Source organism: Lactuca saligna, chromosome 4 (assembly GCF_052625555.1).
Source record: "Lactuca saligna cultivar CGN05327 chromosome 4, ASM5262555v1, whole genome shotgun sequence".
In the NCBI taxonomy this organism is placed as follows: Eukaryota; Viridiplantae; Streptophyta; class Magnoliopsida; order Asterales; family Asteraceae; genus Lactuca; species Lactuca saligna.
In genome coordinates this window covers 81,258,758-81,278,543 of record NC_136420.1, presented here as the reverse complement: position 1 = coordinate 81,278,543, position 19,786 = coordinate 81,258,758, and the positions used below count along the sequence as shown (strand labels likewise).

The 19,786-nt window shown below is 36.1% G+C and overlaps 1 protein-coding gene across 1 annotated transcript; it reads right to left on the bottom strand.

Annotated features, from left to right (window-relative positions):
* Window positions 1–5,537: 5,537 nt before the first annotated feature.
* LOC145042207 (OBERON-like protein) lies at window positions 5,538–8,280 on the bottom strand. The gene is made up of 3 exons (XM_078990590.1): window positions 8,134–8,280; window positions 6,371–7,537; window positions 5,538–6,275 (listed from the first exon to the last, which is right to left on the bottom strand). The coding sequence occupies exons 2-3, from the start codon at window positions 7,512–7,514 to the stop codon at window positions 5,716–5,718; spliced, it is 1,704 nt and encodes a 567-aa protein (XP_078846716.1). The 5' UTR covers window positions 7,515–7,537; window positions 8,134–8,280; the 3' UTR covers window positions 5,538–5,715.
* Between the last annotated feature and the right edge of the window lie 11,506 nt (window positions 8,281–19,786).

Here is a 19,786-nt window from a genome sequence, read left to right as displayed (position 1 = left end):
TTTATTGTAATTAATACATTTAATTAATTATTATATGAAATTTAGTAAAAATGAAAACAACCACAAAATGTCATGTGAAAAAATTTAATTCAAAATAACCACAAAATGATATGTGGCGAAATCAATGAGCGTGCATGTGACATGTGGCAAAAAGATTTTTATTTGATCGAGTAAATTACCTAATAACTAGTCTCATAATACTAGGGTTGGAAAAAAAATCATACCCAATGGAGAACTCGAAACTCGCACCCAATTTGGTTGCGGAATCCCCAATTTGATCGGTGATGAGAAATCCACAAATAACAAAGTGAGGATGAGAATGAGGATGTGGATACCTCTACTCCCGACTCTGGACCCGACCCTGTAGATATTAATATATAAAATAATATAAAACATAAATTTATAGTAAAATTTATAAAACCTAAAATTTGATCCAAGTAACCCAACTCATTAGATTACCTGGTTGAAAGTATATTTTTGTTTCTTTGTTTATCTAATTTAACCTCATATATAATGTTTCTTTCTCCTTTATTTATATATTGTTACCTCTGATGGGTTTTCTAGATTACAAAAAAAAAAAAATTGCACAACAGATTTTTACACATAAAATCTTATGGGCACATCAACCTAGAAATTTATGACATGTTAACTATTATAACAACATACTTTATGAAATAACATCTAATCTATTAAAATTGAGATTTACTAGGGTTATAAGGATACCATTAGTAACAAACAATTGATGCTAGAAATCTTTTTGTGGATCTCTTTAGAAAGCGTAGCTCCAATAGTGTGGTAGCCTCTAATGTGTCACACCCAAAACTATATGAAACCCTAGGATCAATATTTAGGATAGAGGGGATAATTGAATCTGATTTTTGCTTATGAGAGGGTAAGGGATCGATTTTCACAAGGGGTATAACCCTTTATATAGCTGCTAGATAACCCTAAAATCCTGGATTTGAATATTAAAATAATAGTATTTTAATCTGATTCAAATACATTTCCTTATCTGATTTACGAGGCTTCAAGAACCCTTCCTAAGCTCCTTGAAACAGTCCACCCGTAGGATAGAACTAGAATTTATCTTTCTTGCACAACTATTAAACAATTTTAATTTAACCCTTACACCTTTTATTTAACTCTAAGTAACCCAAAAATAATTCCAACTAATTATGATTAACTCTTAATTAACTATTAACTATTTCTAATTAATATAATAATCATATAGTATTTTAAATTATTTCTCTCTCTCTCTCTCTCTCAATATCAATCCAAGCCATTTCCTGATTATGAGGGCAACCCAAAAATAACTTTACTTTTATTCACTAAGATTATAATAATTTAGTTAAGACCTTAGACACTTAATCCAATAGTCTCTCACTTGGATAAGTCATCAACTACAATTGCAAGTATAAGTCTTTGAATAACCAGTAAAGAGTGATTTCCAAAGAAAATGTGAAACTCTAATTAAATCAAATGTTAGCTCTAAGATAAGTGATCACCTATTCATTTGTTATTCAAGATATCATATGGACATGAGACATGGATACAAATCAATCTCATGGTCCAAGATTCTATTTCTCTATTTCCCAATTTGTGATGACGTCATTAGACTGCAAACTAAACACATTAATTTAGTCCTGACTGGCCCCAACACTATAATGTCAACATCAAATCACTGAGGGGCCCAAAGATATCACTTTTCCTTAATATGCAAAAGGAACGAATAAATTTTTACTATATAATCATACCTTTTACTCATCATGTCATACATGGAATTATAGATTATGACATCTAGTTACGGATCTGATGATGCAAAACAGTTGACAACAAATTTGCAAACTATGAATTATATATCTCTATTTTAAGAATATAAGATATTATCGTCTTAGAATTACTTATGATTGAATCCATGAAGTAATCTCTAAGTGCAGGTTTAACCAATACTTCAAATACCCATTTTCTAAATACTCATAAATGTTACAACAACCCCTACGCAATGTCCAATCATCATAGACAATCTACACATATTCCATGTCAGTCTTAAATTAATACCTACTCCTTAAAGTATAACCCACTGTGGCATTTTGAATAAATTAATATTCACGAAGCGAAACATGCAAAATGAAACATAATTTTAAATGAATTGACTATGGAATCACAAACCTTGAACATGAATAAATCTCTATTACTTAATCACTATTCATTGATAATTTATTGTTTTTACATTATTTCAAAACTATCAACTAACAACTAAAATCTAAATCTAATATCATCTCTTAGCCTAATGCTCTTAGAATGCTCGATGTGCTTGATCTTCCTTACGCCCTTTTTGAGAGGATCAATAGGATTCTCCTCTGATGATACACGATTCACCACAAGCTTTACTTTTTCAACTTGATGTAGGATATAATGGTATTTTCTTTCAATGTGCCTTGATCTTCTATGATTCTTTGGTTCTTTGATCAAAGTAACCACACCTTGTTGTTGCATAAAATATCTATGGGCTCTTGGATTGATGAAACAACTCCAAGATCTCTAATAAAACTCTTTAACTATGTCGCTTCCTTTTCCACATCGCTTGTTGTTTGATTCACAAGTATAATCAACCACCATTTGCTGCTTGGAATTCTTCCAAGTTACTGCTCCACCATTCAATAGAAAAACTCATCCAAATTATGAATAACTATTATCCCGATTTATTTGAAAACTGGTGTCACTATAACCACCCACTTTAAGTTCATATTCGTGTAAAAAACTAAGATCATATCTTTTGTCTTTTGCAAATACTTAAGTATGTTTTTCACTGCTGTCCAATTGGTTGTGCCGGGATTTCCCTGATATCCGCTAACCATGCTTAAAGCATAAGGCACATCAAGTTGAGTACATGTCATAACATATATAATCGAGCCTATAGTCTAATCTTATGGTAATCTACTCATCGCATCTACTTCCTTATCACTACCGGGACATCGAGCCTTGCTCAATTTAACAATATGATGGATAGGTATATCCCTTTTCTTGAAATACTCTATATTAAATTGTTTCAATATTTTGTCTAGGTAAATACTCTGGCTAAGACCAACCAAACACCTCTGCCTATCTTTATAAATACTTATTCCAATAATGTAAGTTTCCTCACCTAGATCCTTCATAGAAAAATATTTTCCAAGCCAAGACTTCACCTCTTGCAAAGTTGGAAGATTGTTTCCTATAAAGAGTATTCCATAAACATACAAAACTACAAAGGTCACTACACTCCCACCAGCTTCGACATATATGCAAGACTCATCCTCACTTGTATAAAATCCAAACTCTTTGACCTTTTCATGGAAGCAAAGATTATAACTATGAGATGCTTGTTTAAGTCCTTAGATAGACTTCTCAAGCTTTCACACCTTATTAGGGAATTTGGCATGTTCAAAACTTTTGGTTGAGACATGTAAACATCCTCACTTGGTTTCTCATTAAAGAAATAAGTTTTAATATCCATTTAACATACTTCATAATCATGAAAAGATGTTATGGAAAGCATTACCCTAATTGAATTGATTTTGGCAACCGACAAAAGGTCTCATCATAGTGAACCCCTTGGGTTTGAGTAAATACCTTTGCAACCAACCTTGCCTTAAAGGTCTATACATTACCATCCATGTCGGTATTTTTCTTGAAGATTCATTTACAACCTACTGTCTTTGGACCAGGAGTATGATTAAACAAGGTCCATACTTAATTATCATACATGGATTGGATCTTGTTCATCCAGTATAGATAACAAGTATACAGATAATATGCACACATAGCATGTAGTTTAGATAAAATACTTCATATCTATGTGTAAGATGAAAGGGACCATGCACTCACCTGTCAAGGTGGTGATTTCGAACTTAGATAGTGCTTCATTACTCTTGAAACAATTTCCTTCATCAAAACCTAGTATCATTACCACTATGGTTTAGTCCATCATTCACCGAGACTAATTAATAGTCTAGCTATTATTACTATTATATAAGCATTAAACAATACTTATATAACCCATAATAATAGCCCAAGTACTTATTATAAGTTCCTAATAACGTTACTATAACTAAATAGAAGCTATATTAAAAATAGCGTAAGCGTAGCTCACTTACAGCTCGGAGCAGCGTTTCCGAACCGAAAGACCCTTTTTCTCGATACTCCGAGAGCCTTGGGGCTTCCTTCGGGTGCTATGGGGTTCCCTAAGGTATAGGGGGTTGGAGTTGGTTAGAGAGAGAAAGTAGTGAGAGAGAGAGAGAGAGAATGGATTTGGTGTGAATTGGCCGGCTGCCCTCGCAGCCCTTTTATAGGCGCCCTCTCCTCAGAATGATGGGTGTACTCCTCGGAGTACGCTGGGCGTAGTGGACAGATGCCGACCCTCGGATGGAGCAACATGGACGCCTTCAGACCATACAAGGAAGCTAGAACGTGCAGTGTAGGCTCTTCGTAGACAAGGCATCAGATGTGAACGTCGGGCATATAATATGCACATTATATATATATATATATATATATATATATATATATATATATATATATATATATATATATATATATATATATATATATATATATAGTCAAGATCTTTTGTGAATCTATATTTTCCGGAAACCACTCTTAAAATGCGTTTTTTTTTTCAAAAAAAAGTGTCATAATGCATCGAATCGGGTTTTTAGAAGTATATTTTCAAAAAAAAAAATCCTAAAAAAAAATCCCATGTACTACAGGTGTATATGTGCACAAATATCGAAATTTAACAAAGTTCGTAAAAAATGCACTTATGGACCAGTCGTATATGTACATTTTTTCGCTATTTTTTTGGCGAATATGATTGTATAGGACTGATTTTTTCGCTATTTTTTTTAAATGCTTATTTTTATTATTAATTAATTAAATCACAATAATTAAGCAAATAAGCATATAATTCACATAATATTCACATAATTCCTCTTTATTACTTCAAAATTAGTTACAAAGGTTGTCCTAGACTATTAAAACTTTATTAATGCTTTTAGCCTAGAAACACCGGCGTTACATTTAAAAAAAACAGTTTATGTAATTTAATTCGTTCCACGTTAAGACCAAATGACCTTTTTTTCCCGGCTTGTCCAGGTTATTTGAGTTTTCAGGACCGACCCTATATATATATATATATATATATATATATATATATATATATATATATATATATATATATATATATATATATATATATATATATAGGGTAAGGTTCATTTGAAACCACCTATATATATTAAATCATGTCTTTGTTAAATCAATTAAGTCAAAATTACAAAAGTAATATTTATACAAACTACATCAAAAACTATAAAGTCATACATTCGCCCAAAGATAGGATGACTGGTTACATAGAAGACAACAAAATTTATGCATCATACGCATGAGAATAAAAGAAAATGATTTGAAAATTATTCATTTTAAGAAATAGTTCTAAAAGAAATCATCGACAAAAATAAGTAGATAATGACTAACATGCACACAAAGATAAAACTAAATAACCAAAACCCAACACAACAATATGCTAAGATAACTCAAACATAAACATTACATCTCAACAACATCATCCATCCATACTCTTACACACACACACACACACACAAAAAAAAAAAAAAAAAAAAAAACCCGATTACATCTGTCTGTATTAAGTCCATTAAGTCAAAAAGAAACAAACAGTCAGTCTCCTTTGGAAGGTGCGGTATACATGTTCTTAAGCAAATCTTGGATCTTATTATACATCGGATCACCACCTTGTGACACCCTCGATGAACTCTCTTGCAACCTTATTTTCTCAAATAAATATTGTTTCTCAGCTTCCGCCTCATGCAACCGTTGTTTCAAATACCTATTTGCATAATCATCCTCCGACTTTTCCGTTTTGGCAAGAGCAATCCTTTGAAGTCTCTCGGCTTCTCTTCTAGCTTCACTAGCTTTTAAGTCAAACATGTCCGCTTCCGCTTGTTTAAGTCTCACAATGCTTTCAAGCTCATCCACTTGATGCTTCTTTTTTTGTCTTTCCATGTTAAGTGATGTCATTTCACGGGATTTGTCTTTGAGTTCTTGATCACATGCTTCTAGGGCTAATCGCGCTTTTTTAACTAATCGTATTTTTTCTTCTTCTACCATTTCCATTTTTTTAATTGCTTCATGGACTACATCGGCTATTCGATTGAAAGCTTCTTGTGGTGGGATTAATCGCCCTTCTTCGGTTTCTTGTGGGGACCCCGTGTCCATTTCTATAGATAATTTATGAAACGGTTAAATGTATGAAATAGCAATGTACTTTTGTTTATTTGTTTTATTAACTATTATTGATTATTGATTTAATTACCTTGAAAAAATGACAATATGGATTTACAAGCTACACCTTCACCTAACCCGGTTTTCAATTTTTCCAAAAGTTCTTCACATTTGAAATAAAGTTTCCTCCCTTTAACTTCTTCACTTCTATGAAATATTCTTCTAACATATTCAAGTTCTCTAATCAAAGCATCACGATCCCACAAAGGAACACACTGATAAAACACATCTTTCACCCACCCGAATAACTCAGAAGTCCTCATACATGCCCGACACCTAAAGAGCATCTCCTCGGACCCGGACCCGGATCCGGATCCTGCCCCGTTTCTACCCGGGCCCACACCAATCTGCCCGTTTCTTATAGCACAATCTGTGTGTGTCCAATGAGAACACACATCACACCCAATCCATCGACATGTATTCACCTCAAAATCAAACTTTGTACAAATCACACACATACAAAGGTTACAAAACCCGTTTCTTTTAGTACAAATCTCACAAGAACAATCGTCAGCTGGAATTTGGGTCCCACACGCGATGTTCCTACACCTTTTGTATAAAAAGATTTCTATGAGGGAAGCTTGTGAGAGACTTACAGTTGGGTGTAAAAATGCTTGTATTCCAGTCTTGACAGCAACTAGAATCTCTAGTTGGCCTCTGTGAGCTATTGTGAGGGTCTTTTCGGTCAAATCACCTCGACCCAGAACCGTTTTCTGAAGAGAAATGTATTCTTCTCGGTGTTGAAGACCACCGGATCCTTCAATAAGAACTCGAAGATCGTTCTTTAGCTTCTCTAAGAACTCGTAAGGTAGATTCTGCATTCTTTCTGAAATTAGATCCACTCTTTCCCTACATACATCTCTGATGGACATTTTATCTGATCCTGAGATACGGCGGATGACAGAGGGCTCAGGGGTGGTATTGTCATTTTCTTTTTTGGATGGGATTAAAGGGTCGGGCCAGGTGTCACGGGAGCTTGCACTTTCGGTTGGTGATTCGCGGATTTGATCGGAATTTGAGCCGCGTTCTTGAAGATTTGGTGATCCGGAAGCATCTGTTGGAAGTGGAATGAGTGATAAGGAGGTGTGAAGAGGTGTGGATCTTACTTGCTGACGTGGAGGTAGCATTGTTGGTGAAGGTTGATTGTTGAAATGAGATCCTGAAGAAGTGCCCATGAAATGTAGTGTGTGGATTGATTCTGAATATGCAACAATGAGTTAGAATATGCAATGCTATTGTAGTAAGACAGAAATTTTCAAGAAATGTGATGTTAGAATGGTAATAAGTGAATGTTGTGTTTTCAATCTGATGCTCATAAATGGCATATAGATTGTTCATGCCCAAATTTGGGGGAAAATGTAGCTGTGGGTGTAAGGGTAGTTTAGCTGTAGGATTGCAATCAGAAACCCTAAATTACAATTTTAATTCTTCATAGAACTTTGCATCTCTCCTAGATAGGAAGAAATCATCAGTTCTTTCATATACGGGAAAACAAGCGCCCGAATTTTCGGGCTTCATAGCTGACACTGCATTAGGGCTGAGCTCTAATCGAAGAACTTGTTAATTTCAGTTCGATATTGAGGTTTTGAAAATCCGCACCCGATCACTAGCTCATGAAACCCTAATGCTAAACTGCCAACTCAATTACTTCAATCATGCCAAAAAATCACAGAATCAAATGAAATTGAAAAGTTCCGAGGTTTTCGTCCAGTATTAAGTTGGAAACTAGAAAGAGATGTGCGAATACTGCAGCAAGAAGAAGGCTATGGCAAATTTAAATGAAAGAATACTCACCAGAAAACAAATACTCGTCGATCTCAGGAGAGAATATCAAATTAGAGTCAAATCATGTGAAGGGGAGAGTTTTGAGATCTCTTCAGTTGCGATTTTGGAACAGGACCTTAACAAAACCTTGATTGAATATTTGGGTGATATTTTCCAATAAGAAAAGGTCAAAATGTTGTCTTCGAGCTAATTACAGAAACAGTCCCTTGAGTATTTGAGACTATACCGAAGCATCAACAATCCATAATGTTTGTTTTAGTTAAGGGTTTTTTTTTTTTTTTTTTTTTTTTTTATGCCTCGCCACATTGGAATTAAAAATCGGCACATACCGAAACTGAAACTAAAACCGACAGTGCGATTTTAATTTTATAAAAACGGAATATTTTTTGTGCAATACAATTTTATTTGTATAAAAACCGAAAATAACTAAACCATACCGAATACTTTAAATAGTTACATAATATTGTATTATTTCCATTTTTAATATAATAGTTACTTAAAAAAAGAGGGATGAAGCAGTATGTTTGAGCAGCATAATCAAAATTTCTAATTTTTCCTCATTATTTATTCTCGTCTTATATCGTGTATTTTATGTATTTTAATACTTTGTGTAACGTGTGTATTACAATATGTGGGTTTTGTTCAAATAAAAAAATGTAGTGTGTGTATATATTGTGTATTAGTATTATATGTGTCTTATATAAGTGCAGTGTAATATATATATATATATATATATATATATATATATATATATATATATATATATATATATATATATATATATATACACACGGACAGAGCTTCAACATATAATTTGGGATCAAAAATATAATATGTATAAAAATCGGTGAGTAGAAGGAGCCATCGCTAAAATTTTATATTTTTTTTGTCTAATATGTATAAAATCAAATCTATTTCATTAAAATACACACCACATAAAAAATCACATAAGACACCACAAAAATAACTATACCATTCGGTTTTAAAAATATAATAATCACATTTGCGATTTGAGATTCAATTTACAATATTCTCTCTTACTTTTTATATATAAAAATTAACTAATATGATTAGTAAATGGTGTATATATAAATAATTTTCTTTTCTAGTAGATAAGTTTTATAAAATTAAGTAAAGACCATTCTACTTTTTTAAGGCGCGTCTTCTAAAATTTATATATATATATATATATATATATATATATATATATATATATATATATATATATATATATATATATATATATATATATATATATATATATATATGTTCAGGTTCATTTGACACCATTCTAATTTTGTGAGACCGTGAGATCAAATCTAAAAATAATTTTAAAATGCAAAATAAATGGAAAAATCAAAAAATTCTTTTTTTAAATATTATATTCGGAACATAAATTAACTAAAAAAAAAAAAAAAGAATTCCGTTTTTTTTTTTAAAATACGTGAAATATTCTAAATAGAATATTACACTTACATATTATAAAAAATAATTTTAAAATATAAAATAAATGGAAAAATCTAAAAATTCTTTTTTTAAATATTATTTTCGGAACTTGAATTAACTAAAAAAAATAAAAAAATAAAAAATTTAAAAAAATTCTATTTTTTTTTGAAAAATCCGTGAAATATTCTAAATAGAATATTACACTGTACATATTCTAAAAATAATTTTAAAATGCAAAATAAATGGAAAAATGAAAAAATTATTTTTTTAAATATTATTTTCGGAACATGAATTAACTAAAAAAAATGAAAAATAAATAAATAAAAAAATAAAAAAATGCGTCTCACGGTCTTACAAAATATAGATGGTCTCAAATGAACCTAACCCTATATATATATATATATATATATATATATATATATATATATATATATATATATATATAGGGTCGGTCCTGAAAACTCAAATACCCTGGACAAGCTGGGAAAAAAAGGTCATTTGGTCTTAACGTGGAACGAATTAAATTACATAAACTGTTTTTTTTTTAAATGTAACGCCCGTGTTTCTGGGCTAAAAGCATTAATAAAGTTTTAATAGTCTAGGGCAACCTTTGTAACTCATTTTGAATTAATAAAGAGGAATTATGTGAATATTATGTGAATTATATGCTTATTTGCTTAATTATTGTGATTTAATTAATTAATAATAAAAATAAGCATTTAAAATAAATATTACAAATAGCCTATATCTTTTAAGAATGTTGTAGTGGCCGGAAAAAGAATTCTGAAGATATAAAGAACGTCGAAATCCGAGTTATAACGAAGAAGTTATGACCTGTCGAAGTTTCGTGACAAAACCGGCACGGCACCGGGAAGCGTAAAAAGTAAATATTATGATAAAGTTCTTTTTAGCCTTAACAATCTAAACTAAAGTTGTAGTATTCATTAAATCGAGAAGTTCGATAAAAAAATGCCCAAATCTGATTTCGTATAAGGAAGTTATGATTTTTCTATGTTTTAGCTTAGCAGTAGACAACTAAATACTCGAATTTAAGATCAAATGAAATTTAGCCGACACAACCTAAACGAGAATCAAAGGTCTCGTCAATAGTAGTACAGCGGTAAAAAGACTGACCAAAACGAACGTCGGATGAAGAAGTTATGAATTTTTAACGGATTATCCTGTCTCGATTTGTTAAAAATAATAATATTAAAATTAAATTCAAAATTAGCCGACGAAGTCTAAACGAAAGTTGTAGAGCATGATTTTAGCTACGCGTGCATATAAAGAACGTCAAAAACGGAGCTCGTATGCGAAAGTTATGGATTTTAGAAGTTCGGGGCTCAAAATTCGGAAATTTTCGCATGAACAGTAACCGGACACGTCATCGAGGCCGAAGCTACTGCGTCGCCGAGTCGTGGCCGAATCCGAGACCGACGCGTGCCAGCCTCTGATAGACCGAAGCCGAGGTCCAGCCGGAATCAAGCGTGTGTCGCCTCCGTGGAAGAATCCGAAGCAGCCACGTCTCGCCTTCGCATCCTCCGACGCGCCCTTCGCATCCGAGCCTCGCTGGCCTTCGCTGCATCCGACGCGTGTTGCTTCCAGATTCGACCAGCCTCGCAACCTATCCTCTTCCGACGCGCCTCGCCTCCATGCCTCGCTCCCTCGCAGCCACGCCTCCCTTCGTGTCCGAGCTTCGCAGGAGCTACGTGGAAGCTTCTCAACCACGGAGACCTCGGCCTCGCACCCTATAAATAGGGGGGCTGCGAGATCTCCCGACTACTTTTGAAAAATTGTCATTTTACACCCCTAAACTTATATTTTGACTATTTTGACTTTCCCCGAAGCCCCGATATCATTTTTAAAGCCCGGAATACATCCCGAAGTGCCCGAAAACCCGGAAAATTTTATCTTTTCGGTTTTGAAGCTCCAACTCTCGCAGAGCCCGGTTTCTCAATAAAACTCTCGGCTTTATAAGAAACGATCATTTTAAGGAACGAATTGATGCCCGATTATCATCAAATCAGGTGAGTGTATAGTCACTTTCATCTTACACATAGATACGAAGTATTCTATAAAATACGTGTTATGTGTAATTATATTGATTGTTTATTTGAGATGATTGTTGAATACAATGTTTTATACAAGTAATAAACTGTATATGTATTTTATCTACAAATATGTTGGGTAGAACATGGGTAGACAAAATAGTTGATGTGTGTTAAAATGATGAGAGGCCTCGATGTTGTTGTTGTTCCAGTCATCTAGCGGAGTATGGATGACGACCACGGACTCTTCTAGACAGTCCAGTGGAACGCTAGCAGGCTCGCAACCTGTAGGTGTTGTGAACGATGTGTTCACCGGTGTACTCCATCCCCCTCATGGTTGCCTTTAGGACATTTATTGTTGAGGAACCCTCTTAGCAGTAGTGTCCATCCCGATGATTAAATCCTTAGACTAGGTCCCTTGTATAGGTGTTTAGGGACGTAAAGTCAGGATAACGGGAATGGGTAATCAGGGTTATTGTTGGTTGATGAAATTAATAAATTTATTGTTGATCGATGAAATTAATAAATTTATTATTATTTGTGGGTTGAAAACCCTATATGCTCACCAGGCTCCCAAGCCTGACCCACTCAGCAAACTGTTTTACAGGTAGTGGACTCAGAGCATAATTATGATGATGATGAGGGACTTTTGGATTATAGGCCATTAGTTGTAAATAACAGTTGTAAGGCTTATAATGTACTGTTTATACTTATGTACTGTATCGAACATGACATCCCAAGTCTTTTAATGAAATACATTTCTAAGGAAATGCTTTTGATAAATCTTTATCATATTATTGTTTTGGGACAAATTCCGCAATTCTTTTATTAAAAGGTTACTCTGATTTTGAAATAAAGTATAAACAAAACCGGTCTTTTCTGGCCGTGAAATTGGGGATGTCACAGTTGGTATCAGAGCATTAGTTTAAGCGAACTAGGAATTTGTAGGATTCATAGACTTAAACTTAGAATTCTAAGCGTATGATTACGATATTAGAACTAGCATGTAAACGTTTCAGAGTCTATAGTGAATAAAGATCTAAATTCACCTTATTCGGTGTATAGATCAAGATTGCAAAGAACCGTAGCAGAAACGTAAACGCAAATGGAGATAGGAACCAACCCCCAGTGGTTCAGCAAATACCTGTTGTTGAAGAAGTTGCACCTGAGCCAGTCACCATGGCTGGAGTTCAAGCCGTAATTCAAGCTATGCTAGCTGAACAAAGGGAAGAAATGAGACGAATTCTCCACGAGAATAGGGACGAATCTACCATACATGTTGAACCGATGGAGCCAATTCCCGAGCAATCCGAGGAAGGGAACTACAACCGCCAAGTGAGTCAAATAGGGACTCAAGGTGAGCAAAGGGATGGCCCAGAAGGGAGAAACAACAAGGATGGGCGGATGTACAAAAATTTCTTGGGTGCGAAACCACCAAGTCTCTCAGGAAGCCCAAAGCCTGTTGAGATCATGGACTGGATCTCCGAGATGGAAATGGTGTTTGAAAGTTGCGACTGTAGTGAGAAGCAGAAGACTGTCTTCGCTGTGAGACAATTGAAAACTGGAGTCTTGAGCTGGTGGAAGCTATTGGCAGATACAATGCCGCGAGGAGAAGCTCTGAAAATGTCGTGGGATAAGTTCTTGGAACAACTGAAGGCGCACTACTGTTCAGAGATAGATCTCATTGATCTGAACAATGAGTTCCAAAATTTGAAAAAGGGGAAAATGAGCATCGATGACTATGTTGTTGCATTCACGGAAAAGATGAAGTTGTTTCCATACCTAGTGCCAACCGAACTTTCCAAAGTTGAGAAGTTCGCAAACGGACTGCCGGCTGACTTTGGCCCAACAGTCAAGATGGCAACCACTCTGAAATTAGCCGTTCGAGCAGCTAAGAATGTGGAGACCCAACAAAAGGAAAGAGGTCTAGAAAGGGCTGAGGTTGGTGAAAAACGGAAGTTCGATGGATCCTCGAAGTCCAACAAGAAGAGTAGATTCTCGAAGTCTGGTTCGAAGGGAGGAGGATCAGAAGCGAAGTGGTGTGACAAGTGTAAGAAGAAGCACTCTGGGAAGTGTGATGGAGGGGTCACTTGTTTCAAATGTGGAAAGCCTGGGCACTATGCCAACGAATGCACATTCACTAAGAAGGTCTGTTATGAGTGCAACGAGGAGGGGCACATTTCAAAAGATTGCCCAAAGAAGAAGGAGGTAGGAAGACCCAACATACCACCAAAACCGAAGGCGAGAGCCTTCCAGATGACGCTTGAGGCTACAAAGGAGGCAGCAGACGTCGCTTCAGGTACCTTTCTTGTAAATGGTTTGCCTGCAAACATACTATTTGATTCCGGAGCCAACTACTCCTTTGTGTCACATAAATTTGGTGGGAAATTAGCATTACCTGTAGAAAAACTTGATAATGCCCTGATTGTAAAAGTTGCCAGTGGCAAATTCGTACCTGTTAGTAATCATATTGGGAACATCGTCATTGACCTAAACGGAAACCAATTCCACGAAGAGCTATTACCCATAGAGTTAAACGGTTTCGACATCGTTTTGGGTATGGATTGGCTTAGCACCAACGATGCTGAGATTCTTTGCAAAAAGAAGATTGGAAGGGTGAACCCACCCGAAAGCGAATCATTTATGGTGTACGGGGACAAACACAGAGTGAATTCTGGAATTATCTCCCTGATAAAAGCCAGTAAATGTTTATCCAAAGGATGTGCATCATACTTGGCATTCGTAATTGATGCTAAGAAGGAGAAGAAAGAGGTGCAGAATATACCGGTTGTATGTGATTATCCAGAAGAATCTTTCCCGAAGATCTTCCCGAATTACCACCTGATAGGCAAGTGAAGTTTTGTATAGACTTGTTACTAGGAACAACACCGATAGCAAAGGCACCTTACCGATTAGCACCAACGGAGATGAAGGAGCTCATGACGCAACTTCAGGAGCTATTGGACAGCAGTTTCATTCGACCTAGTTCATCGCCCTGGGGAGCTCCGGTGTTATTCGTAAAGAAGAAAGACGGAAGCATGAGAATGTGTATTGATTACAGAGAGCTGAAGAAAGAAACGATAAAGAACAAGTACCCGTTGCCAAGGATCGATGACCTGTTCGACCAGTTACAGGGTTTGAGCTATTTCTCGAATATCAATTTTAGGTCGGGATACCATCAACTAAAGGTGAGAGAGCAGGATATCGAAAAGACTGCATTCAGAATGAGATATGGACACTATGAGTTTTTGGTTATGTTATTTGGGCTAACTAATGCTCCTGCAGCATTCATGGATTTGATGAACATGGTTTGTAAACCATTCCTCGATAAATCTGTGATAGTGTTCGTCGACGACATTCTCATCTACTCGAAAAACAAAGAGGAGCATGAAAAGCATCTACGTGAAGTGCTAGAAGTTCTGAAATGGAGAAGTTGTATGAAAAGTTCTCCAAATGTGAATTTTGTATTCAAGAAGTCCAATTCTTAGGTCATGTGATTAACCAAGAAGGAATAATGGTTGATCCAGCAAAGATTGAAGCTGTAATGAAGTGGGAACAACCAAAAAGTCCTACGGAGATTCGAAGCTTTTTAGGATTAGCTGGAAATTACCGAAGATTTATCCAAGGCTTTTCTTCGATAGCCGCTCCATTGACAGCCTTGACCCACAAAGGAGCTACTTATACTTGGAGTGAAAAGCATAAGGAAGCCTTTGAGAAGTTGAAGAATAAATTATGTGAAGCACCAATTCTTTCTTTACCCGAAGGAGTTGAAGACTTTGTAGTCTATAGTGATGCATCTGGAGTTGGGTTAGGTTGTGTTCTGACCCAGCGAGATAAATTGATAGCATATGCATCAAGACAACTGAAGGAGCATGAAAAGAACTACCCTCCTCATGATTTGGATTTGGCAGCGGTAGTTTTCGCTTTAAAAATATGGAGACATTACCTCTATGGTACGAAGTGCAAACTTTTCACTGATCATAAGAGTCTCCAGTATCTCTTTAATCAGAAGGAACTGAATATGAGGCAATGACGCTGGCTGGAATTACTCAAAGACTACGACTGTGAGATACTTTATTACCCTGGTAAAGCAAATGTTGTTGCTGATTCTCTCAATCGGAAAGTGAACCTTGAAAAGAAAAGGTCAAGAGCGTTGAGAATTGAGGTTGTGTCAACAATTGTGGAGAGTATAAAGAAAGCTCAGGAAGAAGCTTTAGGGAAGAATGACCGAAAAGAAGAACGTTTGGGAAAAACATTAGTATTCGGTATAAACAACCAAGGGTTGAAGGTATTCCAAGATAGGATTTGGGTACCTAAGACAGGAGGAGTAAGAGATGTTCTGATGGAAGAAGCTCACAAGACCATGTACTCGATTCATCCCGGAAGTACGAAAATGTATAGGTATTTAAAACCCTATTACTGGTGGCCAACGATGAAGCTCGATGTTGCTAAGTATGTGGCCGAATGTGTGACATGTGCAAGAGTTAAGGCACAACATCAGAAACCATATGGGAGTTTAGAACCTTTACCTATACCCATGGGTAAATGGGAAGACATCACCATGGATTTGGTGACTAAACTACCCAGAACAAAGAGCGGTCACGACATGATTTGGGTGGTCGTGGATCGTTTCACCAAGAGTGCACACTTCATAGCAGCCAATGAAAAATGGTCTATGGATAAGCTTGCAAATGCTTACGTGAAGGAAATTGTGAGACTTCACGGTGTTCCTCTAACAATTGTATCAGATCGTGATAGTCGTTTCACGTCACGATTTTGGAAAAGTCTACAAGAGGAAATGGGTACCAAGTTGTGTTTAAGTACAGCTTACCATCCACAAACTGATGGTCAGAGCGAAAGAACATTACAAACACTTGAAGATATGCTGAGAGCATGTACCCTGGAATTCCAAGGTAACTGGGATGAACATTTACCTTTAGTAGAATTTTCCTACAACAATAGTTTCCACTCGAGCATAAAGATGGCACCTTATCAAGCTTTGTATGGACAGAAGTGTCGTATGCCGTCTTGTTGGCTTGAAGCTGGAGAAAAGCAGTTTATGGGACCTGAGATAGTCCATCAGACTGCTGAAAAATTAAAAATGATTAGGGAAAGGATGTTAGCAGCTCAGGATCGTCAAAAGAGCTATGCTGACAAGAAAAGAAAACCGATAACATTCGAAGTTGGTGATTTGGTTTTGCTTAAAGTATCACTGTGGAAGGGACTTATAAGATTCGGTAAAAGGGGAAAGTTGAGTCCAAGGTTTATTGGACCATTTAAAGTTCTTCATAGGATTGGGAATCAAGTTTACAAGCTAGAACTACCAGAAGAACTAGATGGTATTCATAACACTTTCCACGTGTGTTATTTAAGGAAGTTCACAGGAGATATTCCCGACATAATTCCAATATCTGAGTTAAGATTGGATGAAAGCAAGAGGTTAATCGAAGAACCAGAGGCAATCGTTGACCGTAAGACTAAAAATTTGCGATGCAAGATGTTCGATTTAGTGCTTGTGCAATGGAAACATACGAATGGGCCAAATCTCACATGGGAAACGGAGAGTGACATGATGAGTCGCTACCCGTATTTGTTTGCTGATGTGTGATTCCGAGGACGGAATCATCCTAAGGGGGAGAGAATTGTAACGTCTGTGTTTCTGGGCTAAAAGCATTAATAAAGTTTTAATAGTCTAGGTCAACCTTTGTAACTCATTTTGAATTAATAAAGAGGAATTATGTGAATATTATGTGAATTATATGTTTATTTGCTTAATTATTGTGATTTAATTAATTAATTAATAATAATAAGCATTTAAAATAAATATTACAAAAAGCCGATATCTTTTAAGAATGTTGTAGTGGCCGAAACAAGGATTCCGAAGATATAAAGAACGTCGAAATCCAAGTTATAACGAAGAAGTTATGACCTGTCGAAGTTTCGTGACAAAACCGACACGGCACCGGGAAGCGTAAAAAGTAAATATTACGATAAAGTTCTTTTTAGCCTTAACAATCTAAACTAAAGTCGTAGTATTCATTAAACCGAGAAGTTCGATAAAAAGAACGCCCAAATCTGACTTCGTATGAGGAAGTTATGATTTTTCTATGTTTTAGCTTAGCAGTAGACACCCAAAATACTCGAATTTAAGGCCAAGCGAAATTTAGCCGACACAACCTAAACGAGAATCGAAGCTCTCGTCAATAGTAGTACAACGGTAAAAAGACTGACCAAAACGGACGTCGGATGAAGAAGTTATGAATTTTTAACGGATTATCCTGTCCCGGTCTGTTAAAAATAATAATATTAAAATAAAGTCAAAATTAGCCGACGAAGTCTAAACGAAAGTTGTAGAGCATGATTTTAGCTACGCGTGCATATAAAGAACGTCAAAAATGGAGCTCACATGCGGAAGTTATGTATTTTAGAAATACGGGGCTCAAAATTCGAAAATTTTCGCACGAACAGTAACCGGACACGTCATCGAGGCCGAAGCTACTGCGTCGCCGAGTCGTGACCGAATCCGAGATCGACGCGTGCCAGCTTCTGATAGGCCGAAGCCGAGGTCCAGCCGGAATCAAGCGCGTGTCACCTCCGTGGAAGAATCCGAAGCAGCCACGTCTCGCCTTCGCATCCTCCGACGCGCCCTTCGCATCCGAGCCTCGCTGGCCTTCGTTGCATCCGACGCGTGTTGCTTCCGGATTCGACCAGCCTCACGACCTATCCTCTTCCGACGCGCCTTGCCTCCATGCCTCGCTCCCTCGCAGCCACGCCTCCCTTCGTATCCGAGCTTCGCAGGAGCTACGTGGAAGCTTCTCAACCACGGAGACCTCGGCCTCGCACCCTATAAATAGGGGGGCTGCGAGATCTCCCGACTACTTTTGAAAAATTGTCATTTTACACCCCTAAACTTATATTTTGACTATTTTGACTTTCCCCGAAGCCCCGATATCATTTTTAAAGCCCGGAATACATCCCGAAGTGCCCGAAAACCCGGAAAATTTTATCTTTTCGGTTTTGAAGCTCCAACTCTCGCAGAGCCCAGTTTCTCAATAAAACTCTCGGCTTTATAAGAAACGATCATTTTAAGGAACGAATTGATGCCCGATTATCATCAAATCAGGTGAGTGTATAGTCACTTTCATCTTACACATAGATACGAAGTATTCTATAAAATACGTGTTATGTGTAATTATATTGATTGTTTATTTGAGATGATTGTTGAATACAATGTTTTATACAAGTAATAAACTGTATATGTATTTTATCTACAAATATGTTGGGTAGAACATGGGTAGACAAAATAGTTGATGTGTGTTAAAATGATGAGAGGCCTCGATGTTGTTGTTGTTCCAGTCATCTAGCGGAGTATGGATGACGACCACGGACTCTTCTAGACAGTCCAGTGGAACGCTAGCAGGCTCGCAACCTGTAGGTGTTGTGAACGATGTGTTCACCGGTGTACTCCATCCCCCTCATGGTTGCCTTTAGGACATTTATTGTTGAGGAACCCTCTTAGCAGTAGTGTCCATCCCGATGATTAAATCCTTAGACTAGGTCCCTTGTATAGGTGTTTAGGGACGTAAAGTCAGGATAACGGGAATGGGTAATCAGGGTTATTGTTGGTTGATGAAATTAATAAATTTATTGTTGATCGATGAAATTAATAAATTTATTATTATTTGTGGGTTGAAAACCCTATATGCTCACCAGGCTCCCAAGCCTGACCCACTCAGCAAACTGTTTTACAGGTAGTGGACTCGGAGCATAATTATGATGATGATGAGGGACTTTTGGATTATAGGCCATTAGTTGTAAATAACAGTTGTAAGGCTTATAATGTACTGTTTATACTTATGTACTGTATCGAACATGACATCCCAAGTCTTTTAATGAAATACATTTCTAAGGAAATGCTTTTGATAAATCTTTATCATATTATTGTTTTGGGACAAATTCCGCAATTCTTTTATTAAAAGGTTACTCTGATTTTGAAATAAAGTATAAACAAAACCGGTCTTTTCTGGCCGTGAAATTGGGGATGTCACAGTTGGTATCAGAGCATTAGTTTAAGCGAACTAGGAATTTGTAGGATTCATAGACTTAAACTTAGAATTCTAAGCGTATGATTACGATATTAGAACTAGCATGTAAACGTTTCAGAGTCT